At 39.2% G+C, this 24,749-nt stretch overlaps 3 protein-coding genes across 4 annotated transcripts; 1 reads left to right on the top strand and 2 right to left on the bottom strand.

Annotated features, from left to right (window-relative positions):
* Positions 1–1,426: 1,426 nt before the first annotated feature.
* On the bottom strand, positions 1,427–3,414 carry LOC121300942 (mitochondrial import inner membrane translocase subunit Tim13). Its single transcript, XM_041229959.1, has 3 exons — positions 3,160–3,414; positions 2,647–2,715; positions 1,427–1,938 (listed from the first exon to the last, which is right to left on the bottom strand). The coding sequence occupies exons 1-3, from the start codon at positions 3,280–3,282 to the stop codon at positions 1,840–1,842; spliced, it is 291 nt and encodes a 96-aa protein (XP_041085893.1). The 5' UTR covers positions 3,283–3,414; the 3' UTR covers positions 1,427–1,839.
* A 4,445-nt stretch (positions 3,415–7,859) lies between these two features.
* LOC121300941 (procathepsin L-like) lies at positions 7,860–13,559 on the top strand. 2 transcript variants are annotated; one of them, XM_041229957.1, is made up of 9 exons: positions 7,860–7,909; positions 8,757–8,897; positions 11,113–11,235; positions 11,521–11,670; positions 11,946–12,167; positions 12,256–12,415; positions 12,746–12,848; positions 12,940–13,065; positions 13,523–13,559. In XM_041229957.1, the coding sequence occupies exons 2-8, from the start codon at positions 8,766–8,768 to the stop codon at positions 13,037–13,039; spliced, it is 990 nt and encodes a 329-aa protein (XP_041085891.1). In that variant the 5' UTR covers positions 7,860–7,909; positions 8,757–8,765; the 3' UTR covers positions 13,040–13,065; positions 13,523–13,559. The 2 variants fall into 2 exon arrangements, with proteins under 2 accessions (XP_041085891.1, XP_041085890.1); XM_041229956.1 differs by having other exon boundaries at positions 11,110–11,235.
* Positions 13,560–15,251: 1,692 nt separating this feature from the next.
* On the bottom strand, positions 15,252–19,597 carry LOC121301060 (procathepsin L-like). The gene is made up of 8 exons (XM_041230164.1): positions 19,568–19,597; positions 18,768–18,908; positions 18,135–18,257; positions 17,844–17,996; positions 17,348–17,578; positions 16,964–17,132; positions 16,335–16,458; positions 15,252–16,059 (listed from the first exon to the last, which is right to left on the bottom strand). Exons 2-8 carry the CDS (start codon positions 18,897–18,899, stop codon positions 15,960–15,962), a joined length of 1,032 nt encoding a protein of 343 aa, XP_041086098.1. The 5' UTR covers positions 18,900–18,908; positions 19,568–19,597; the 3' UTR covers positions 15,252–15,959.
* Between the last annotated feature and the right edge of the window lie 5,152 nt (positions 19,598–24,749).

Here is a 24,749-nt window from a genome sequence, read left to right as displayed (position 1 = left end):
GTCTTGAAGGCCATCTCTCCCTGTGCTGTACCCTCAGCACAGCACCCCTGGTTTTCATTCTTGTGTTGTTTAAAGGACTCTGTTCAGCAGCACCAAAATGACATCAGGGCAGCAGAGCACAGACAAGCAGTTACTGTGAAAGACACAGGGGGGTTGGGACAACTTAAGGGGGGAAAAAAAAAAATAAATCACCCCGTATTGAAGTATATTTTACTCTTAAATATAATGAATAACTTGGCGAACTTCTTTCTCCAATATTATAAGAAAAATATTCTTTCTTGAAGACTTCTTATCTGCTCAGGAAACTGTGGTAGACAAAGTTTTGTGGCTGTAACTTTGTTTTTTTACCATGCTTATTTCCATGGCTATACTGTGCAGTGTATCCTGGCTTGCTGTGCTTATTAGAATGCTTTAGCATACCTTGCCATACTTTACAATGCTTGTACTTTTTATTATACTTTGTTGTGCTTTTACTATGGGGAAACTTTTAAAAGGGCATTTTACTGGATCCACTGTCTCTGCACCAGTCTGATCAAAACCGGTTTCACCTCCAAAGCAAGGTCAGCAACATCCCTAGACCAGGCACCTGGGCCAGACGATTCAGAGACCCGTTTTAAAACTGGCAAATCAACCCAGTGTAAATATTTCAATTGAAATTAACTATGAGTACTATAAATGATGATTTTAATGCAAGTTAAAGATTTAAAATCAGCTGATTTCCTGGTGCAACCAATTAAAAAAATAATAATAATAAAAATCGTGTTACTATTCACGCTTTTGTGTTTTATTTTTCCTCCTGTATTACTTCACAGTAAAACAGTGACAGAGGGAATGAAACAGTTTCTTTATTACTGGTACCAGCAGCGACACAGAAATGCACAGTAAAACAGAGCACTGTGTTAGTGCCAATAGGAATGCCTTGAAGGCCAGCACGTGCAGATCGGTTTGTAAGAGTCGCTCGTGTGTCTGCCAAACGGATTATTTTCATTCATGTCTCATCTGCCCAAAATAATTTATTCAGTGCTTTACTGCAATAATGCTGGTGAAGGGCATTTCAAAGATTCTCCTAAGTGTTTCAGGAATGGCACAGTTTATTTTCTCAAATTCACATGGTCTTGCTGTCCAGACAAAACAACCCTTTATGTTGTGTGAACCCTGATCGGTTCACCTGATTTGTTAAATGCACTGAGAACAAGTGAAAACAGGTCTTTCCTAGACTAGGCTAATTCATTTTAGAGTGGAACTCCCACTGTTCTCTAAAACAGAATCCCACTACAGTCCTGCCAACCCAAACCACACCGACGAAGCAGGCAGAGACCCAAGCGGTACATCCCATGACTGTCATTTATATAAAGCAGACTTGAGAAAGCAAAACCATTTCCCCTTTTCAAACATTTAAAACCATCAACCAAACACACCGACGGCATTTTCATTCCAGCTGCTTTATAAATGGAAAGTCAGGACCTTCATACATTCCTACAAAAAGACACAGGGAGGGAGAACAAGAGCCATGGAGACAATACAAAAAAGAACAAGCTAGAAAATAACACACAGAAAGGTGGCAGCACATTTTGCCCCTCTGGTCAGCGGGTGTACATTCCCTAACACAGATCTGAAGTAGCTCGAGGGGTATACCAATCCTCTGCTGGAAGCTACACTGCCACAGATCGAAAGACACAGCTGGATGCCAGTGGCCAGCAATCACAGTTAAAACCAAGGGCTACCAAATCCAGGTTGGTGTCCTAGTTCATTATGAGACGGCCCCTTGCTTGGTAAACCTTGCTCAAGTCTTTCTCCAGTTTTCGGGAGACACAGGGAGGGCTGTGGTCGGCTGCATGGTTAAATGCGCGCTCTCTCCCGCTGCAGTCTGGAGTTGTAAGCCCGGGAGACGGTGTTCCACGCATCCATGTAGCGATCCATACACATGGCGATGCATTTCTGCAACACAGCGACACAGACATGCATCGTTTCTGGAACATCACAGCATTGCCTACATTGCGAGTCAGTGCAACAACCTTAATCATGGATAAAAAGGCTCCCTTTGCACAGCGGTTTGATCCATTCCTGGTTTTGCTCAGGAGTTGAATAAGACACAGCTAGGCTTGCTAGAATTAACACATTTTCCTTCATAATCTGTCAAATAATGTTATGTCAATCCTGAATTCCATACTGCGTTATAGTTTTCCCATACACTTGGAAAAATGTGACATTTCAAAATCTAACATGAAATAATGTACTATTATTATGGCTTCCTGTATACTTTGGCAATATCACTTTGGAGTTTCAATGATTACATGATGTTAAATAACATTTTCAATTATGTCTCACTCCTAAAATTTAGATGACGCAAAACTTTTGGCCATAGCTGTATACCGTGGCTTATCAAGCTGGATGTGAAACCTGGAATGGGTGAAACTGCTTCGCAATAGGAGTCTTATTACCAGCCCTGTGTAGTAAGGGGTGGGGATTTTACAAGGGCAGCTTTGTAGTAAGGTATCTATATTTCACATATACTAGTGCTCTCAATAAAAGACACAAGACTGGCAGCTTTTCAGCATGAACCAGATGCAATTTGATTGCTCATATAGTTCAGAGGAAAGTATTCCAATGCACAGCTAGTTACTGGTTTGTAAACTGATATACTACCTGCTCCGAATTGTCCAGCGAACCACCTGGTTTGCCCACGCACTTCTTAAAGCATTTGTCTGTCATCCGCTGCAACAGGGAGGGAGACGAGAAAAAAATCGCATGAATATGACCTCCTATACGTCATCGGTAGAACACTGGCGTTCAAGCTTTGTGAACATGGCCCTATTACTAGAGGCAGTGGGGCCGGCTAGGATATCCCCAAAACAAGTTTATAAAAATGAATTCCCATTCCCTTTTAAATCAATGCCAACACATGATCAAAATCGCAATTTGCAGTACTCTGCTAAAATGAGCAACACAATACTACAATTTGCTGTTCGTCAATTGTATGTAGTGTACCTCAACGTGTTTGAAAATGTAACTCCTGAACGACAGTTATTATGACAAATGAATTATTCTAGCTGATTAGAGCCGCAGTCACTGACACTTCGACCCCAGACAGACAGACAGACAGACAGCGATTCTGACAGCCCGGTAGGTACCCCGCGCAACCACACTGTTTCCACGTACCTGCAAAAGCTCTTGCGCGTTCGCCACGGCAATCTGCACCTTCACTTGCTCCATTATCGTGCCCGAGTCCATCTTTCCGGACCCAGCAGCTCCCGAGGAGAAGTCAGAACCAAAACTGTCCATAATCGTTGACTCTGACAGCTATAATTATTGTAGGGTTTAGACAGACTGTGAATATCACACGTGAAACCTGCACAAGCAAACCCTCCTTGCCCTTGAAACAAACAGGACATCCGCCTCTGCCAGCTTCCTGCCGCGATGGGATCTGGGAGTTGTATTTCTACAGCGAGCAATTTATTTCCAAGGTCATTGAAACACGCAGCCTTACACGCAAACAAACTTTATCCCAAATGTGTCGAAATTAGTTCATTTTAAACGTCTTACCGTTTTAGCTGAAATATTGGGTCGCATGATTACGCGGCACATACGCACCTGAACTTGCGCACGACTTTACCCCTACACGCTCAGTTTGTTCTGTTTATGGCTTGTGGCGTTTAGATAACGGTGAAATGGCTAATAAGCCATTATTCATTCTGCCGCAGACTTGCGCTGAAAATAGGCAACGTTTTTTTTTTTTTTTTTAAGTAACAGCGCCATGGCAACAGGGGCCCCCTCGCTGCCCGGGGCCCCATGCAATTGCGTCTAAAACCGCTGCTGAATGCGGGCTCGTTGCTGTCGGCACAGCCTCGATCCTATTGCATAACGCACGTGTAAAATGCAGTGTATGACAGACGGTAGTATAATAATAAGTATAATAAAGTATTTGTGTAACTTACTTTGTTTGCCACGGCAGATTTGCGCCATCGTTTTGCGGGTTTCACGCGCTTTTCCAGTTGTTATGCTAATGCATTTATCATAGTTTACCATGGTGTGCAATGTTCATATTCTTTAGCATGCCTCTGTTGGCTTTACAAAGCAACCCCTGGTGCTTTACAACGCTTTCACTGTGCTTGTTACACGTTGCTGTGCTTTTTGCCATGGGATATTTTTGTAAGGGCCACTTCTATAGGCTATGAAGCTCCACAGAGTGAAACTAACACAGAACCAATGGAGAGTTCTGTTTATCTCACAAGTACTATTCATTTATTCTAAAGCAAGAAAAGAATTCCCTCTATAGAAATTAATACAAAAACAGTTATACTGTATACTAGAATCCGCAGCACTTTTAATGCTGTCTACATTGAAAAGTTACTGCTTAATACTACTGCATGTATTTTTTGTAAAGAGAGTATCAATACTGAATATAGTATACCTCAAGCACATCAGATATCAGGTCTTCAGCTAACAACAAATGCTGTATGGCTTATAACCACTATATCTTATATTGGAAATGTGGTGGGAAAATTACATCTTATGCAATTTATATATTAACCTCTGAGCTGTCTGTACATGGGTTTGCTTAGCCTGTGTGACTTAAAAATAAATTATATTAATGTAATAAGGAGTTTGAAGCTTATATTTTTGAAAAGCTTGTTCAAAATAAGTCTAGACGTATCTCTCTCACTTTTTGCCTGCACCCTGCTATTTCTAAGGTGGACTGGGAATGTACATATTTAGTCATGCTTTGAAGTAGACTTCAAAAGAGCCTACGTGACAAGACAGAGATTGTCATGGTACCAGGAGGAACAAGAAATGTTCGCGAAAGTCATAATAAGTTTATTAAAAGTAGTTATGATATTAGTTACATGATAATTTGATGGGGCACTTCAATGTTGCTACTGCTATGATTGTTTAGGGTTTCCATGCTCAGGTTTAAATGCTATTATGGGTTATAAGATTTAGGTATAATATAATAATAATGTGTTATTATCAGTAGTTGTCTGTGAACATCTACTTGAAGGACAGGTGGCCCTTATAAGGAATGGAAAAGTACTGATATTTAGCTAGACAGAGGAAGTTCTATTTTACAACAACCACAAGCTGCTTCCGTGGCACTTCAAGAAATGTCACTGACTTACTTTTGTTTCAGGGGGGTTTGTAATTAGAATAAGCTGTTATGATTGGTCTCAACTCTTCCGAGTTATTGCTATCTGCTAATATTGAATTAAGCTTCTGTGATTGGCTTGCAATAACTATAGGTTACAAGGTATATATTATGCATACAAGCTCTGCGGAGCTCAGAACATTGCTCGGTTTTCCTAACACCTGCGTGTGTTGAGATCGTTCTCAGGTTTGCAAGCTTTAACTATTAAATTTATTTACTCAATCTTGCCTGTTCTACTGAGTTTATAGAAGTTTAAAGTCTAACTTCCACCACAGAAATCTAAAAGCTGTGGTAAGAATAGAAAACTAATTCAAACCAGAACTGCAGATCAAGTTGATTTTAGAAGATTATTCACCGTGTAAAGAAGTATATGAAAAGATTAACAGTAATCACCTCTGAAAAAATCCAACTCTGCATCATATACCACCACATTGCATGATCATGATCAAACACCAAGTCATGATAAAAGATACAAGATAAGTGATTGTTTTCAAACCACACAAGCTAAAGATAAAAACACATGCCAGTAACGTGTTAAACAACAAGGACCTAAAATGTAATTTTTTTTTTAATTTGTCCTTTTTTTATTGCTTGCATTCATTCTTCGTGACTCTTTTTTGCAATCGTTCAAATATTACGTTTGTTGTTTTTTACTGTTTATACATTTCTGTTTTACGGTGCATTGACCTGACTTCAGAAGCTGCTCTTATATTCTAGTTTTCTGCCGAGATACATGTAACCCAGGCCAGATTAGCAAGTCTTTATAGAAGTTAGTCCTCATCAAGTTAGTGCTTGGTGGTCCAGTGGCTATAGAAAGGGGCTTGTTGCCAGGAAGTTTCCAGTTCAATCCCAGCTCAGCCATTGACTCACTGTCACTTAACATCCTTGTGCTCTGTCCTTCGGATAAGATGTTAAATTGAGGTCCTATTGGAAGTGACTCTGCAGCAGCAGTTGTGATGCATAGTTCACTCCAACTCTCTGTAAGTCACTTTGGATAAAAGTATCTGCTAAATTACATATTAAAATGATAACATGCAGTATTGAGCAATCTCTATTACAATTGTTATATTCTGGTGCTATACTGATAAAAGGCACATTGATATAGATTAAAAATAAAGACATGAGGTTACTTAAAAAAATAAGAAGTCAATTCAAGTTACATCTTCATAGTTGCACCCTGACTTTATTATGGTTTTTGCAACCATTTTTCTTATGTTCTTCTTGTCATGTTCTTAATTCAATGTTAATTATGATGCGATTTCTGTATGGCAAACAATGATCGAAGCTGAAACAAACATAGAGAATAATTCACGTACATAGTATTTCAAAATAGAAGTAATTGGGGAGCTCCCAAGTGGCGCATCTGGTAAAGGCACTCCGCGTGGGGTGCAGGATGCACCCTATAGCCTGGACATTGCCAGTTCAAGTCCAGGCTATTCCACTGCCAACAGTGGACGGGGGATTTCAGGAGGGCAGTGCACAATTGGCCAAGTGCCGCCTGGGGGGAGACTTAGGTTGGCCAGAGTGTCCTCAGCTCACCATGCACCAGTGACCCCTGTAGAGTGGCTGGGTGCCTGCAGGCTTGCCTGTAAGCTGCCCAGAGCTGCATTGTCCTCCAATGCTGCACCTCTGAGGTGGCTGCATGGCAGGCCTGCAGTGTGAAAAGAAGTGGTCGGCTGACGGTACACGCTTCGGAGGACAGCGTGTGTTCGTCTTTGCTGCTCCTGAGTCAGCACGGGGGTGGTAGCGGTGAGCTGAGCCTAAAAATAATCTGCTATTCTGAATTGGGAGAAAATGAAAAAAAAAAAAAAAAAAAAAAAAAAAAAACAATTGCCAACTACTAAATAAAAAAAAAAAAATAATAAAATTACAAGTAATTGATAAACAGAACACAACATTAAAAACTTTATCAAAAAGCTGATGGGAGGTTTGCAGACTGGTGATGTGCATGTATATTTGTATATAACATATACATGGTGGTACAAGATTGTGTATTCTGTATATGAGTCAATGTTATTACTAGTAGGCTTGTGTACATTCCTGTGCTAACCAGCACTTGTATATTGTTGCTATATATGTTATTGCACCATTTTCATTATATTCACCAGGATCCCGAGGGTTACACATCATGTTCAATCACTGTGCACACATTCCTGCATTAATGCACTATTATAATTTACAAATCATTTCTAAATTAAGAACACAGTTACACTGAATGCTGGTCTGTACTGAAGCTTGGTGTTTAACAATATTGCGAACTACAATAAACTGCCATACCTAATAGTGGGTTCCGGGGCAGTAGATACAGGGATGTGATCATGTTTGTGCATCTTCATTTGGATCCCATAAAGCAGTTGATTTAATAAAACCGTAGCTTTTGCATTGGTTAAACAGCCTAGGAAACACACATTTTCATTATTAAATATAGTTGATTCAGTAACCAGTAGAGTCAATGGCATGACTTTCATTGAATCTTTAACAGTCCACAGTATTAACAAATTACTAAAGTGCACAGTATAGGATTTTCTTATGGGTGAACAACTAACTCTTTTATGCAGTTGTGTATTAATTCTTGGCTTGTAGCATCCTGGTTGTAAAAGTCTTAATCAAATCCTTATATGGCAACAAATGATTACTGGTGGGGTTGAACTTGTTGACGCCCCCTATTAGAAGTTACCAGTGGCTCTGTATATAAGAGTCTTGCTACAGGATTACACTGGAGTCATTGTCCAGACCCAACTCAGGTTTCTACAGTACTGACTACCGGTAAGTATAACCTAACATCTTCACAGAACTGTAAGGGATAGCTTTTAAATTTTGTAGGATTCAGCTCTCGTTCTGTGTTACAAGTATTAGTAGCAGAGCAGGTTTGGGTTTGACAGAGCTTATTGTGCAGCAGAATGCATTAGAATAGTCTAGAACCTCACCAGAGTGTGGAGTCCCTGACAGCAGCTTACATACAGTAACACTTTAGAATAATGGCTGCAAATTTACAATGCATTCCGGCTGAAAATCACAGGAATAACACCTGCATATCTTCTGCACTGCCTCTGAGCTCTGAAGACATTCATTCAATTCAGCCCTGTTAATTCACATGGATTTAATTACCCATATTCACACCATGTAGCTTTGTAACAAAAGAGGCTGATCACATGTATTGTGTAAGGCATGTCTTCATACCCTATTGCTTGCCCTCTAGGGGATTGTGAGGATTGTTAATCCATGCATGAATGCATGCCTTATACATGTGATAAGCAGCATTTATTATAAAGGATTCTAGACTTTAGTACGCATTAACTCATGTACAATTAAAGATTTTATTAATGCTTTTGCAGAAAGTCTTCAAAACATTTTTCTTTGATTAGGAATAAGCTACTTCAATTGACATTTGTGCTCCTTTTACAGCTAGACAATGACAGTACTAAGCATTTGCTTCTGTGCAGGATTATAGTAATACAAATGCCTTGTCTAGTTTTCACTCTGAGGAAGATTAATTCGATCAACCTATAGTTTTTTTCTAATTTTATTTTTTTGTATTTGTGTATTTCTTGTGTCTAGTTTTGCCATGTCTTGTGTGTGTGCACGCTATGAGTGACTTGTGCTCCTTTTCCAGTTCCAGACGATGCAGGTGTTCGTGGTGTTCCTGGTTGCCGTGGTCACCGCTGTGGCTTCAGCCTCCTCGTTCTTGAAGGACCCCGCGCTGGAGGACCCCTGGCAGGAGTGGAAGGGGCTGCACGGGAAGCAGTATTCAGAGGTACAGCACTGAAGCTCTGATACGAGCTCAAAAAACGCTTCACTCTCAGGAAAGTTCATTTGATCAACCTATAAGCCACAGCTGGATTATCTTTGAGCATTTTTCAGCACCAGGGAATCTACCTAAAAAATAAAAAAACAAGAATGAGAACCCTGCCTATGACAAATTTTATTAACCCCTTTCTTCTAGATAATGCTGTAAAAAAAAAAAAAAAAAAAAAAAAAAAAAAAAAATATATATATATATATATATATATATATATATATATATATATATATATATATATATATACAGTGCCTTGCAAAAGTATTCAGACCCCTGACCAATTCTCTCATATTACTGAATTACAAATGGTACATTGAAATTTCGTTCTGTTTGATATTTTATTTTTAAACACTTAAACTCAAAATCAATTATTGTAAGGTGACATTGGTTTTATGTTGGGAAATATTTTTAAGAAAAATAAAAAACTGAAATATCTTGCTTGCATAAGTATTCAACCCCCACACATTAATATTTGGTAGAGCCACCTTTCACTGCAATAACAGCTTTAAGTCTTTTGGGGTAAGTATGTACCAGCTTTGCACACAGTGTCGGAGTGATTTTGGCCCATTCTTCTTGGCAGATTTGCTCCAGGTTGTTCAGGTTGGTTGGACGACGCTTGTGGACCACAATTTTCAAATAGTGCCACAGATTCTCAATGGGATTGAGATCAGGACTTTGACTGGGCCACTGTAGGACATTCACCTTTTTGTTCTTGGGCCACTCCAGTGTTGCTTTGGCCTTGTGCTTGGGATCATTGTCCTGCTGAAAGGTGAATTTCCTCCCAAGCTTCAGTTTTTTAGCGGACTGAAGCAGATTCTCTTGCAGTATTTTCCTGTATTTTGCTCCATCCATTCTTCTTTCAATTGTAACAAGATGCCCAGTCCCTGCTGATGAGAAGCATCCCCACAGCATGATGCTGCCACCACCATACTTCACTGTAGGGATGGTGTGTCTTGAGGCATGGGCAGTGTTAGGTTTGCACCACACATAGCGCTTTGAGTTTTGGCCAAAAAACTCTATCTTGGTCTCATCTGACCACAAAACCTTTTCCCACATCACAGCTGGGTCACTCTCATGCTTTCTGGCAAACTCCAGACGTGCTTTCAGATGGTATTTTTTGAGTAACGGCTTATTTCTTGCCACCCTCCCATACAGGCCAATGTTATGCAGAGCTCTTGATATGGTTGACTGGTGCACCATTACTCTACTCCCAGCCACTGAACTCTGTAGCTCCTTCAAAGTGATTGTTGGCCTCTCTGTGGCTTCTCTCACAAGTCTCCTTCTTGTTTGAGCGCTGAGTTTTGAGGGACGGCCTTTTCTTGGCAGTGCCTGGGTGGTGTGATGCAGCTTCCACTTCCTGATTATTGATCCAACTGTGCTCACTGGGATATCCAAACACTTGGATATTATTTTGTACCCTTTCCCTAATCTATGCATTTGTATTACTTTATCTCTAACTTCTGTAGAATGCTCTTTGGTCTTCATTTTCCTTCACATTCACAGCCTTACCAATGATCCTTCAACAGTGGGGTTTTTATCCAGAAAATGTGACAGCAACTTTAATGGTTCACAGGTGGAGGCCAATGGTAAGGTAATTGTGTCCTCGTTAGGGCAATTTCTTTCATCGGTGCAAACTGGGAGCTTCCACAGCACAGGGGTTGAATACTTATGCAAGCAAGATATTTCATTTTTTTTTTATTTTTCTTAAAAATATTTCCCAGCATAAAACCAATGTCACCTTACAATAATTGATTTTGAGTTTAAGTGTTTTAAAATAAAATATCAAACAGAACGAAATTTCAATGTACCATTTGTAATTCAGTAATATGAGAGAATTGGTCAGGGGTCTGAATACTTTTGCAAGGCACTGTATATATATATATATATATATATATATATATATATATATATATATATATATATACTGTTCAGCAGAATGTCGTTAAAATGATTGCTGTCACATCCAAAGCATGTCTCTTACAAACATAAACAGAAAATGACACCTGCTTTCTGATGTTGCTTACACATTTGTCTTTAAGCAATAAAGTCAATGCATTGCTTACTACCTGTCCTATATGATTGGGAATTTGCTTGCTGATTGTGCCTCTAGTTAGGGGCGGTCAGTTATTTGATTCTTGAGTTCTGATGCTGCTTCCTTGGTGTGTAGGAGGAGACTGAGAGCTACAGGAGGATGGTTTGGGAAGAAAACTGGCGTTTCATTGAGCAGCACAACCAGGAGTACGCCGCAGGGAAACACTCCTACAAGCTGGGGATGAACCACTTTGGAGATCTGGTACCACACCCAAAGGGATTTCCTAGGGAGACTACCCTCTGCATTGGCTCTTTGTGTTAGGGATCATGAGCAGAACTCATACAGTTTTGAGATCTGTTATCTAGTTAAATGTGACCAAGTCCATTCTCAAGAAACTGCAATTACATTGTTTTGTCACCAGATGGCACAATGTGCTACACAAATATTATTTGTGCATGTAGTACAAAGAGAATAAATACAGTATGAGCCATGCTATTTGGGTTCCCTGCACATCTCCTTTATTAACTGGCTGCCTTATTCCTTCAGACTGACCAGGAGTTCAATAAGATGAATGGTTTCCGCCCGGATCCTGCCCTGAGGAAGCGCCCTGTGTTTAACTCGACTGGCAGCCCCATGGATCCAACATCGATTGACTGGCGAGACAAAGGTTACGTTACCCATGTGAAGGACCAGGGGGTATCTAACTACATTTTTATCTAACCTTAGATACTTCATAGAGAGGTCAGCTGCATCGGAAGTGACTTAATGAGCTCTAAGCAAAAGTGTCTTGACATGACTAGTCAACACCATACAACTTCCATGTGTGAGAGGTGGTATCAGATGGGTGATGTCATAACATCTCTGAGGGTCCTCGATTTGACCTCAACAGTGGTCAATTGCAACCCCCCTGTATTTGTCATATTACTCAAGATACTAGCTTCATTCATTTACATCTGTTTCTCTCCTCCCAGGATACATGTGAATCCTGCTGGGCCTTTTCTGCTACGGGGGCCCTTGAGGGACAATATTTTAAGAAGACAGGCCAGCTGGTGTCACTGAGCGAACAGAACCTGGTGGACTGCTCCAAAAAGTATGGGAACAATGGCTGTAATAAAGGATACATGAACGCATCCTTTGAGTACGTCAAGGATAACGGGATTGCCTCTGAGGAAAGCTACCCCTACCATGCCAAGGTAGGTTCTCCGAGGGATGTAAAGCAACTGAGCCTAATCTATTTGCTATAATGATGACCCAATCAGATGCTGTTCTCCTGTCCACTAGGATGAACCGTGCAACAACAATGCTCTTAAAGTAGCCAGCTGTTTAGGCTATATTACAGTGAACAAGAATGAACAAGCTCTACAAGATGCTGTGGCCGGGATTGGACCTGTCTCTGTGGCTGTCGATGCTTCGCACCGTTCCTTCAAGTTCTACAAGTCCGGTGACTTTCTCTTTACAGGGCTAATAGTTTCACATGCCCATCAATTATTTTTGCTATTGCTATCGTTGTTCTGAGTTGTGCCTCTAGCAATAGTGAGGTTAGCTCATTTTCTCGCTGTCTTACTGGCTTTGTTGTTTGGCCAAGTGTGCATGTTTCCTGACTCCAGGGAGAATACTGCTTTCCTAATGCCGCTCCTGAAGACCGTATAATTGCAATTCATTTAACATTCATCTGCTTATTACTGAGGGTTTAAACTTAACGTTACAATGAAAGCAGTGTCCTGTTTTCAGGGTAACTTGTATCCTAATGGGTTTATCCTATTGTCTCTAGGTATCTACTATGAGCCCAAATGCACAAGGAATGCTAACCACGCAGTCCTGGTTGTGGGGTATGGCTATTCCGAAGGGAAAAAATTCTGGATTTTGAAAAACAGGCCAGTATAATTCGACCCAGTTTTACTGCCACCTCAAGGAGATATTGGCGTTTAACTTATTAATGAATGATTTTTTAAATTTAATTTACAGCTACGGAAAACAATGGGGAAAAAGTGGATATATGCGGCTGGCAAAGAATAAAGACAACCACTGTGGGATAGCTGACCATGGTGTATTTCCTGTCGTCTGATACCGGACTGTGAAGCAAACTAAAGGGTATGAATGTGCCTGCTGGATAAGAACAAAGTACTGGAGAAAGCCATTCTTCTGTAGTGCAAGAACTTGACAATTGTTTTTTTTTGTACATGCATTTGATGTTCTAGAAGTTGTTTAAGTACCACTTGTGCTACTTGTTGCAGTCTATTACCACTTACACTCTCCCATTGAAATAGTATAGCTAATCTACCTCCTGCAAACATCTTCACATAAAGTGTGATTTGGGGTTTGAGGAACAGGCTGAAATATACTGATCATGCCCTGTTCTTCTCTAACCCTTGTCTTATAGTGAAACCTTTCCGTTTATCACACGGGCTTGGTTTACACGCTGAGTTTCATTTAATCAAACTCTTACGTCCTGAAGTGGAAGGATAAAGCCTTTGATTCTGAGTGCAGTGTTCATGTGCAGGAAATGGCCTCCTCCCGTTTGTAAACTTTCTTATTTCATACTCCCCAGCAATGTTGTTGAAGCTCATACCCTGGGATCCTTCAAGAAGCAGCTTGATGAGTTTCTGGGATCAATAAGCTACTAACAACCAAGCGAGCAAGATGGGCTGAATGGCCTCCTCTCATTAGTAAACTTTCTTATGTTCTTCTTATGTTCTTAATTCAATGTTAATTATGATGCGATTTCTGTATTTCTTTCAATAAAGCTGTTAGCATTCTTTGCCATTTCTGGTATCTTTATTTACAATCATAAATCTTTGGAAGTAACAAACCTGCATTGTACAACATTGAAACAGAATGCTTTCCACCTCACTCTCCCACCACAGTCAGCCTCAAGGAGTCTACAGTGGCGAGCATTTGGTGGAAGTTAGTAAGCATGGTGTGGAAGGGTGGTGGGTGATTCACTGACATAAGGGAGACAGAAAGGTGAACTTGAAACACTGCACAGGTGCCCAGTTTTATTGAATTGGGTGCTTCCACTTCTTAGCCTGCAGAGGGCGCTGTTGACCATGGCCTGCCTACCAGCGATGGTAGACAGGACCACAGGAATATCAAAGGCGGTACAAAGTTCAAGTGCAGGTGCACTCACAGGTGCTCAAAAGAAAACAGAAACAGAGAATCATACTGAACACATATTATTGAGTATTATAACTGGTAAGATGATATAAATGGTCTCTTTAGGTTAATGCATGGACAAAGTCAAAACCAGCCAAAGTTAAAGTGCTTACAGCAATCTTAAGCAAAAAAAAATATGCACAAAATATTCCTAAATTAGGTCATCTAAAAAAAAAAAGTAGTTTTAATTTTGAATGAGTTCATTTAAAATGATTTGTACAATTGTTTGTTCCTGAACAATCCTGCACCTTTGATTTTTTTTTTTTTTGGAGGTAGTTTTACAGGGAGACCAAAAATGAATGTGTTTACTTATAATTTAAAAAGGTGAAGAGGAGAGAGGAGGGGGAAGGGGGGAACGGGAAGGAGGGGAGACGAAGGGGATGCAAGGAAACAGGAAAGGACGTAAGGGAGGGGAGGAAACAGGGAATCTTGGAGAGGTGAGGGGAGAGTTGGGGTAGGAATGGGGGAAGAGGAGGTAGTGGAAGAACCATTCAAGCTGAGAAGGGTATACTGTGCCAAACCCGCTACTTTCACAGTGATTCCAAATTAAAGCAAAGAACTACCACCTGTTTATTCCGTACAGAAACGAATCCTTCACCTCTATTAAATGCATCTTGATACTAAATGACTGCCTATATTGCCCTCTATTGGTAGACATTCGTAAGTCTTACACGCATATACAGTATTATACAGAGTGATTTATACAGTATTAATAATATTGTATATAGATTGTGTGCGATGCAGTGTGTCTTGTGGTGCTGAAATACATATTTTGCAATCTATTTTATCTCTCCTCTCTCCCTCTTTTATATATACAGTATATATGTATATGCAAGAATTCAAAACAGAGAGCTGCATTATACATTCAAGGGGTCCTTCAGAATTATAGACAGACAAACCAGTGTTGCAGGGATCTTAGATGGAAGGAAGTTTCCAGTACTGTAGGTACGCAGACTGGGGATGCAAGTCTCAAAGTGCTCAGAATGATAAAAAAAGGTCAAGCTCATAAGAAATACTGTTCGCTAACAAAGGGACTAGATGACACGTTTGTCTACTTGACCTAATTAATTTATGACTCTTTATGAGTGTTTGCTGTTGTAAATCATGAGAACAAAACAGCAAAGGATGATTAAAGCTTTATTGCAGAAAACAGAAGTACAGAATTGACATCATTAATCCCACGCTCACACTTTGCTCGGAATCAGAGTTTATATCACGTAGTTAAATCCCAGCCTGGTTAACGAACAGAAAGCCATCGGATTGTTGTTCAATTGGACATATTTCATAGTTTTCCAGGTCTTTTACATTTGATGATTGAGCAAAACGCACTTGATTCTAGGTAGGCTACCTATGAAACATTTTGAGTGTTACATTTGTCCAAATTGATCAGATAATTAGACCAGAAGACACTGCAGCCCTCCAGGAACTGAATTTGACAGCCCTGTTCTAGCCTATTGATACCTGGAAGACCACCTCCCTGCCAGAGATCAGGAGACAAGAAAACATTTATTAGGTGGAATGGAAGGATCCTAAAAATCTAATTTAGAACATATGGAACCAGAACCTCAGCACAGAGAAAGCATGCAGTGCAGGAAAATCAGCTGAGCACGTGGTGTGTGCATTCAAAGAGCAGAGAGTGCGAGAGAAAGGGAGAAAGAGAAAGGCTTTCGTCAGATTATCTATGGGTGCGCGTGTGCAGCGAAACAAACAAATCAAAGGCGCACTAGGAAAAGCTACACTGGAGACGCTGCTCTCCCATTGCAAAACCACATCCTCTACTGATCGCCCTTGTTGTCGTATTTGCTGTGTTTGCAATCCTTCTCTGTCCGGTATCAGAGGACAGGATACACAGCAAAGTTGGCAATCCCACAGTGGTTGTTTTGATCCCTTGCCAGCCGAAAGTATCCTTTGTCACCCCAGCTGCGCCCCCAGCTGCAAAATAAAAATGGGAGAGTTCTTCATTCAGGGTTGTAAATATATATATATATATATATATATATATATATATATATATATATATATACACACACACACACACACACACACACACACACACACACACACACACACACACACACACACACACACACACTGCCTCCCATCCCCTCAGCTCCAACCACTAATCCAGTGGGACTGGATATTGTAACTCTCAAACACAAAGATGAATAACAAAGAATTCTATCTTAATCTATAATACTGCAACTGACCTGTTCTTAAGGAGCCAGAATTTGGTGGGACGGGAGGATCCAGACCCAAACCAGGACACGCCGTACCCCACTGCCAGGACCGCGTGGTTTATACGCTGACTGCACTTGGGGTCGTAGTAAATGCCTTGAATGCAGACAGAAATAAGCAACATGTTAGAATTCACAATGACTGCAACTCAGGGAAGCTGCAGCTCTATAGTCATTTCAAATCCCATTCAAAACTGAAGATGGTACAACACATACTTAAGGGGAACAGAATGAAAGTGATAGATTCCATAAACAGCACTGTATTGCCATTGCAGGCATTGCAACAAGTTACTTAGGTAGATGCATTTATTTATTTGGCAGATGCCTTCATCCAAGGCGACTTACAGGTGTTACAGGGCTGTGCAGGGTGACAGTGCAAGAAGAATATTTAAATACAGTGCAGTTTACAGTAAGTGCAAATGATCCTACTAAAATACAACATGAACTAGGATGCAACAAGTTAAGATTACAAGAAGTTATATCTACAATGACCGTGCAATAGTGCATTAGCTGAGGACCCAGTAATGTGCTGCATAGGTCAGGCAAGTCCAGTATACTGTATCTGTACATACAAGGCTGCAATATCTTGAACGCACACTTACCTGAGCGGTAGAACTGGAAGGTACGTCGACCAGCATTAAGACAAGTAGAGATCGGCCCAATTGCAACTACAGCATCCCGCAGGGCTTTCTCGTTCTTCCAGGGCACCCTCCTATAACCAGAGATTCTGGCAACTTTCATGGATGCTTTGTACCTGCATGGCTTGTTATCCTGATGGAGAGGACAGCAGGGTAAACATTTACATGTTATTCTGTACAGTGATAGGCAGGAAGCATTAGACTATAGAACAGTATGGTAAAAGCAGAGCAAAGTGCAGTGGATCAAGGTGAAAGCGGGGCAGACAAGGTGAAATATGGTGATTCACAGTTGTGCAATAACATGCAAAGGTACAATTTGGTACATTTTCTTTCAATATAAAGGAATACCTTGGCAGTGTAAGGGTAGCTCTTCTCTGAGGCGATACCTCTGTTGTCAATAACGTATTGGAATGCTCTTCCCATAAATCCACCATTACAGCCGTAGTTCATATACTTGGTGTTTTTGGTGCAGTCCACCAGGTTCTGTTCGCTCAGTGACACCAGCTGGCGTGTCTTCTTGAAATGTTGTCCCTCAAGGGCCCCCGTAGTAGAGAAGGCCCAACAGGAGCCACAATGACCCTGGGAGGGGAGAAAAGGAAGTAAATAGTAAACAAGCTGGCAAGGCTGTTAGCCCACTGTTGAAGTTTTTGTTTTTCGAAACCCAATGATCAGATGAAAACAAAGTCATGCATGTAAAAGTCACGTTGCTCACCAGTCTGCTCTCAATAGAGCAGTGCCTTGTTGTGCTAAACTGTAATATCATTCAGATTCTATATATTAGTAGACAGAATTCTAGCTAGAATTGTAGACAGAATTCTAGCTAGAATTGTAGCACAGTATTTACCTGGTTCTTCACAGGGGTGACATAGCCTTTATTCCTCCAGTCCATCTCTCTCGGACGTCGTCTAGAGCTGCCGGTCGAGTTGAAAACAGGCAGCTCCTCCAGGGCAGGATCCTGGTGGAGTCTATTCATTGTCTGATTGAACTCCTTGTTGGTCTGAAGGAAAAGAAAGTGCATGTTAATACAGCGTTACAGGAGCCCAGAGGCTCAGGCAGAAATTGCGTGCGACTCCCCCTCATGACACAAAGAGCCAATGCAGAGGGTAGTCTCCCTATCTCCCTCTGGGTGTGGTACCAGATCTCCAAAGTGGTTCATCCCCAGCTTGTAGGAGTGTTTCCCTGCGGCGTGCTCCTGGTTGTGCTGCTCGATGAAACGCCAGTTTTCTTCCCAAACCATCCTCCTGTAGCTCTCGGTCTCCTACAAACCAAGGAAGCAGCATCAGAACTCAAGAATCAAATAACCGACCGCCCCTAACTAGAGGCACAATCAACAAGCAAATTCGCCATCACACAGGACAGGTAGTAAGCAATGCATTGACTTTATTTCTTAAAGACAAATGTGTAAGCAACATCAGAAAGCAGGTGTCATTTTCTGTTTATGTTTGTATCCCTTGCGAGGGATAATTCAACTCACAGTTCTTAGAGATATGCTTTGGATGTGACAGTAATCATTTTAATGACATTCTGTTGAACAGTATATATATATATATATATATATACAGCATTATCTAGAAGAAAGGGGTTAATAAAATTTGTCATAGGCAGGGTTCTCGTTCTTGTTTTTTTATTTTTTAGGTAGATTCCCTGGTGCTGAAAAATGCTCAAAGATAATCCAGCTGTGGCTTATAGGTTGATCAAATTAACTTTCCTGAGAGTGCAAACTAGCCGAAGCGTTCTTTGAGATCATATCAGAGCTTCAGTGCTGTACCTCTGAATACTGCTTCCCGTGCAGCCCCTTCCACTCCTGCCAGTGGTCCTCCAGCGTGGGGTCCTTCAAGAACGAGGAGGCTGAAGCCACAGCGGTGACCACGGCAACCAGGAACACCACGAACACCTGCATCGTCTGGAACTGGAAAAGGAGCACAAGTCACTCATAACGCGCACACACACAAGACATGGCAAAACTAGACACAAGAAATACACAAATACAAAAAAATAAAATAAAATAAAGTGTGACCAATCAATAAAGCAGCTGTTTAAACTGATTTATAATCTGACATAATAAAACTTCATTAACATTTACAGCTGTCTATTTTTTCCAAAGGTTTATTGCTGTTTTTTTTTTTTACAGATAATATTATATAAACTACAACCATGCAAACCAAACTTCATTATCATTAACATTAACATTAGTCTTTGTATTTTTTCCAAAGGTTTATTGCTGTTTTTTGGAGAAACAGTATACAAATTCTAGCATTTTTACTGAAGTACAGCTTACGATCAGAACTAAGAACAAACCATTGATCTGAACAGAGGACTCTACTGCTGCTGGACTATAAAACAGAACTGATTCAACCTCATTTTAGGTATGTGTTAGGTATTTAGAAATCGGAAACGCTTTGAATATTATGAACATTATATGGATAATAATAATAATAATAATAATAATAATAATAATAATAATAATAATAATAATAATAATAATAATAATAATAGTATACAGACAGGATTCAATACAATAGTGGCTCTGGGAAGGGCTGCCCCTTTGGACTTAGAGAAGTAACTTACCAGTAGCTGCTGTAGTAGGGTCTGGACTGTCACATACTCCAGGAATCTATTATATCCTCTCTGAGGGAGGAAGAGAGCTGCCATTGGTCCAGAAAGTTGTCGGCAAGGCTTTTGAAAGATTGCATTTTTCATTTAATTTCCATATAGATTACGTGTGTCTAATTACTGTGTGTTTACATACTAGTTACTCAGTAAATGCATGTGTACTTACACGATTTCATGTTAAAAAAAATGTAAAAAAACCAAAAAAAACCCAAACAAAAACAGTTAGTATGTGTTTCTCCACAAGGTAATTAAGGATTGATGTCCAAATTAATGGGGAAGTTGTTGAGGAAGACTTACATCTGTAGGAATCATTATTGAGTCACATTTTAAATTTGATAGGCACATTCAAAAGCTTAGTAGGACAGTTAAAATGAACTTAAAACATGTTTGACATATTAGGTGTAATTGAATCAATTTAACCACGAAAGCTGCTAAACTATTCGTGCAAACTATGGGCTTTACACATACGTATATTGTATTACCTCTTGGTCTCAAGCAAGTGAATTACTAAACCAATGTGTTCTCTTTAAAGCAAGCTCTAAAATTCTTAGATAAAAAAAAACAAATAAAAAATCTGTGCGATACGTTATTCTGGAACTCTTTTTAAAATGCCTCCTTAATGCATTGGGGTTTGAGGTCTGTCATTTTGAAAAGACCTTTGAAACAGACTTTAAAGTTATCAGGAAGTTTTAACCCTAACCCCCTTCTGATTGTGTACTTGTGCAAAATGAGTTACATGTATAGTACATTGGAACTATGCATAATAACACTGTAATAATGTATAAGTACACATGCATTTACTAAGTAATGACTATGAGAATTCACAGTAATCAGAGACACAATGTAAAGTGGTTTTTTTTTTCACTTCATGTGAAAAGTTAAAATGACCATAGCGTGTACACCCACAACATGACAAAAATAGAATTAAACCCACTAAACCAAAAATACTTTGACCTAAAAAAACAAACCAACCACGGGTCAAAACCATTTCTCACACTGCTTTTTTGAAAGTTTTGTTTTAGGAATGAACAAGCAACGTCGATAAGAGTCTGAAGCGTTTGCATTATGTTTGTCGTTTAATAAAATATGTTTTGAACCTTATAATTTCGACTGTTGGACTTGCATACTGAGGCACAGTCATTTTTGTGTCTTTCTTATGCAAAGAAGATAATAAACAAATATAAGCTTACATTTTTTGTTTTGGATGTGCTGCTTTACTGTAGCTTTTAAAAGGTAACACATAACAAACACATATGATAACGATGCAATGATTTAAAGCTAACACTTCTTAAGCACACTTCCCAATACATGAGTTTTCAGACTTTTTGTTTTCTAGGTTGGTACTTTTAATGTAAAAGCCACAATAGAGGCTTTTCTTTTCATTGTTAGCGTCCTGACAACTTTTTACACTTATAACTTTAAAGTCTGTTTCAAAGCTCTTTTCAAAATGCATTGGGGTTTGAGGTCTGTCATTGTGAAAAGAGCTTTGGAACAGACTTTAAAGTTATAAGTATAAAAAGTTGTCAGGATGTTATCACATTACATATAGTGGTGCCCTCACATTAAACCCAGAGTTTAAAAAAAAAAAAAGGCAAGGTTTGATTTAGAATTGTAATTCAAGTAACGATAGACTTTCACAAAACATGATGGTCAATGGTATTGATTGTGCCAGAGCCGTTGATATTTATATGCATCCTGCTGGTTTATTGATAAGACTAAAAACAGTGCAACTAGAGCTGGGGAAGGAAATACAGGGCACCAGTGCTTCAATCATTAAAATAGAGATTGCTCAGACCGCCACTATGAGTCTCTTTATTATTGTACTTCTACCTGACTCAATAAACTTGCTATGTCTGTTAATAAATATTTTATACCATGTATGAGAAGTTATCCAAACACTGTTGAGGACAGTGTTTGAATAACAGTGCATAGAACAGATGACACAATTCTAAAAGCATCAACATTTGTTTTTTGTTATTTACATCAAGTTAATGCATTAGTAGGCTTGATAAAAAAAATACATTATTTTGCAAGGTTTGAGCACTCAGCTTCGATTCCTGGTCGTCTGCAGAGAAAACACAAAAGAATACTTGAATAAATACATGAATTCATTCATTAAGGTCAGTAACATCTACCCCCCATTGCCATACTGTACATTCAGTTCAAGTGTCAATAGCCCTAGAAGTTTTATATCACCAAAATGATTCAGACAGTCTCCCTGAATTTCAATAGCCATAGTTTTATATATTATACAGTGACACCAAACATGAGTCAGACAGCAGAGTGTATAATATATAATAAAAACAAACCTGTCAGTGACATGCATCCCCCGTTGTCACATGCAAAGAGGACATCTTACTTAGTTATCTAGGTGAGGACTCAAACAGAGCACTAGAGTGCTAAATCATTTAATGAATGTTTAATTGAGGCTCACAAAATAGCCATTTAATCAATAATTGTTTAACAGATAGCTGTTGCATCTCGAGTCCTCCTGCTTGCCCGTGCTTGCCTGTGAGTCAGCAAGCTTGTGCTATGCTTTACCATACCTTGCTGTGCTTCTACCTGGGTAAACTACAGGTGATTAGACAAAGACTTATCATTGAAATATTTGTCTTACGCTGCAGAAGAACACTTTATGAATTTGCCTGGGTTCTGCTCCTGGTAGATATGTGGTTAGGGCTGTTGGTGGTTGATTTTAGCAGAGATAACAGTAAACTGTAGTTCACTTATAAATAATGTTATCCAGGGTTTAACAGAAAGACAGGGTGTTGCATTTCACTCATCAACCACTTGTTTTTGTGTGAGTATGTGACATGCATAGAAAACCACAGGGATCCAACAAATTGAGAACTTCCTGGCTTAAACAGGAAACTCGAAAATAAAAACATTTAGTGGGTTCAAAGTGGCGATGTAGACTCTGTATTTAATGATCTTTTTAATATCCCTGTTCTGAATGTGCAAAAATGGTTTTATTCACAAAGCTGCCTTTTTTAATTGGGGGGATTGAAAAATGACTGTTCTGCCTGTGTGACTCTAAAACCTTCCCCTCTCTTCAACTTCCAGTGACGTCCAGAGTTCTTGTTCAGGATCAGTCCAACTCTAGGTACTGAGAAAGTACACCTGAAATGCACAGTGCAATTAAAGGAATGAAATCATCACACAGATTGTGTGGCTAATTAAATATAAAACCTCTATACAGAACCAATGTTTCAAAAGGGGACAGTTGCACATCCTCAAGTGGTCCAAAACAATGTCTTTTCACAAGTACTTTTAGAAATGTTTGCATAAGGACTTTTCAGCTGGAATAGTTAGTTGGCCTGATAAAGAATTCAGATTCTCTCTGATCTGAACCTGTTGAGATCTTACAACAGGTCAATACAGGTGTTTGTTCAGAGTACTAAACATAATCCATTCTAAATATGCCTTGCACAATCTTCATCAAAGATCAGTAAAAACCATTTGAATAAATAAAACAGAGAATTCTGTAAGTGCTGTGCTCACTCATCACAGAATTCTGAAACAAGAGCTCTCCACAGCCATTCCACTGTGAAGCAATGTTGGGATTATAGGTCAATTCAGACAAGCAGGGTCCTGATTAGTGAATCAGTGATATAAAAGTATATTAGAATGTGTATATTTTTCAGAGGCAACAAAATCGTCTTTTCAATGTTCCCCTAAATGACTGGAGACGTGTGTGCAATTGAGAATTTCACTAGCCAGCGTGAGTGCCATGAAAACCAACTGCATTCATAGCACATAGCTATTATACCAAATGGTTTTCAAGATATAGCCTCCAGTAGCAACAGGGCAGTAGGTCACCTACATGGCATTGTTTGGTAAAACTGTATCCATGGAATTAGAATGTTGTGATGTCATGATGTCATGCTGTATTATGACATCACTAGGTGTCCTTGGAAACCTACCTTTAATATTATAGAGACTTACTTTTTAGCAAGAAAATGGATGAAAAGGTAAAACATTTTGTTTTCTCTTTATTAAAAGCTAATATTTGATAGTGTTTTATTAAACAGTTAAATAAAAAATGTCAGAAGCTGTCTAAACTAACCTATTCAAATTGATGAAGGACTTACAGTCTGAGACGTCCTGATAATTGATTTGTAATCAATTATTCTACGATTACTAAACGTTTTTAAGTGGGGAATTTTATCCGGAAAAGAAAAAACAAAGGGATGAAATTACCTAATATATATATATATATATATATATATATATATATATATTAAATAAAAAAACATATATATATATATATATATATATATATATATATATATATAATATATATATATATATATTTAACATAATTTAGAAACATAATTTAGATATTTTATTTAACATCATGTAATCAAAGAAACTAAAAAATGATATTACAAGTCTACCAGAATCCAAAATAGTAGTACAGTATTTCATGTTAGAATTAGAAAATGTCACATTTTTCCATTTCTGTCAGTTTTTCGTTAAGTATATGAAAAACTACAAAGTCTTATTTAATTCAATATGTTAACGTAACATTATTCAACTGGTTTCATTCGACTTTATGAAGCAAAATTAGTTAATTATGTCAGGTGATACAAAACTTTTGGCCAGAGCTATGTGGAGAATACAGGTTCTGACTGCAGCCTAGGGTGATGTTGGCAGTTTCAGAACTTTGTAAAAAATGTTACGCTCTGTTCCCATAGGAAGAACAAACCACCTCTGATGTAAAGAGCCACCACCGTGCATCGCTGGAGCTCATGGAACAAGCACTGCTCAAGCAGCTGGCTCTCGAGGATCACAAAATAGAAAAACTCAAAGCAGAGCTAGCCAAAGAGGAGCCTGATGACAAGGTTAGTTTTCATCCTTGCTTACCTGCAGCAGTAAACACTTGGATTGACTGGTATTGATGATGAGATTAGGGTAACACTTTACATGAAACGTCTCTAATTACTGTGTATTTACATAGTAGTTACTTAGCAAATGCATGTGCACTTACACATCATTACAATGTGCATAGTTACAAAGTATTATTTTGCATGAAATAACCCCAATCCTAACCCTAACCCTACCTCTAACCCTAACCCCCCTAACCTTAACTCTAAGCCTATCCTTAACCCCTAACTGTATGACTCATCCTGCTTTT

This window comes from Polyodon spathula, chromosome 26 (genome assembly GCF_017654505.1).
Source record: "Polyodon spathula isolate WHYD16114869_AA chromosome 26, ASM1765450v1, whole genome shotgun sequence".
NCBI lineage: Eukaryota > Metazoa > Chordata > Actinopteri > Acipenseriformes > Polyodontidae > Polyodon > Polyodon spathula.
The sequence above is the reverse complement of the archived record's forward strand: the minus strand, read 5'-3'. Positions and strand labels throughout refer to the sequence as shown.

Coding starts and splice junctions, on each gene's coding strand:
- LOC121300941 (XM_041229956.1), top strand. CDS start 8,766: ATGCAGGTGTTCGTGGTGTTCCTGGTTGCCGTGGTCACCGCTGTGGCT. Junction 12,168..12,255: donor GCTACCCCTACCATGCCAAG/GTAGGTTCTCCG, acceptor CCTGTCCACTAG/GATGAACCGTGCAACAACAA. Junction 12,416..12,745: donor CTTCAAGTTCTACAAGTCCG/GTGACTTTCTCT, acceptor TATTGTCTCTAG/GTATCTACTATGAGCCCAAA.
- LOC121301060 (XM_041230164.1), bottom strand. CDS start 18,899: ATGCAGGTGTTCGTGGTGTTCCTGGTTGCCGTGGTCACCGCTGTGGCT. Junction 18,258..18,767: donor ACGGGAAGCAGTATTCAGAG/GTACAGCACTGA, acceptor CTTGGTTTGTAG/GAGACCGAGAGCTACAGGAG. Junction 17,579..17,843: donor TCACCCCTGTGAAGAACCAG/GTAAATACTGTG, acceptor CTCCCCTCCCAG/GGTCATTGTGGCTCCTGTTG.
- LOC121300942 (XM_041229959.1), bottom strand. CDS start 3,282: ATGGACAGTTTTGGTTCTGACTTCTCCTCGGGAGCTGCTGGGTCCGGA. Junction 2,716..3,159: donor ACGCGCAAGAGCTTTTGCAG/GTACGTGGAAAC, acceptor TCCCTGTTGCAG/CGGATGACAGACAAATGCTT. Junction 1,939..2,646: donor CGCTGGACAATTCGGAGCAG/GTAGTATATCAG, acceptor GCTGTGTTGCAG/AAATGCATCGCCATGTGTAT.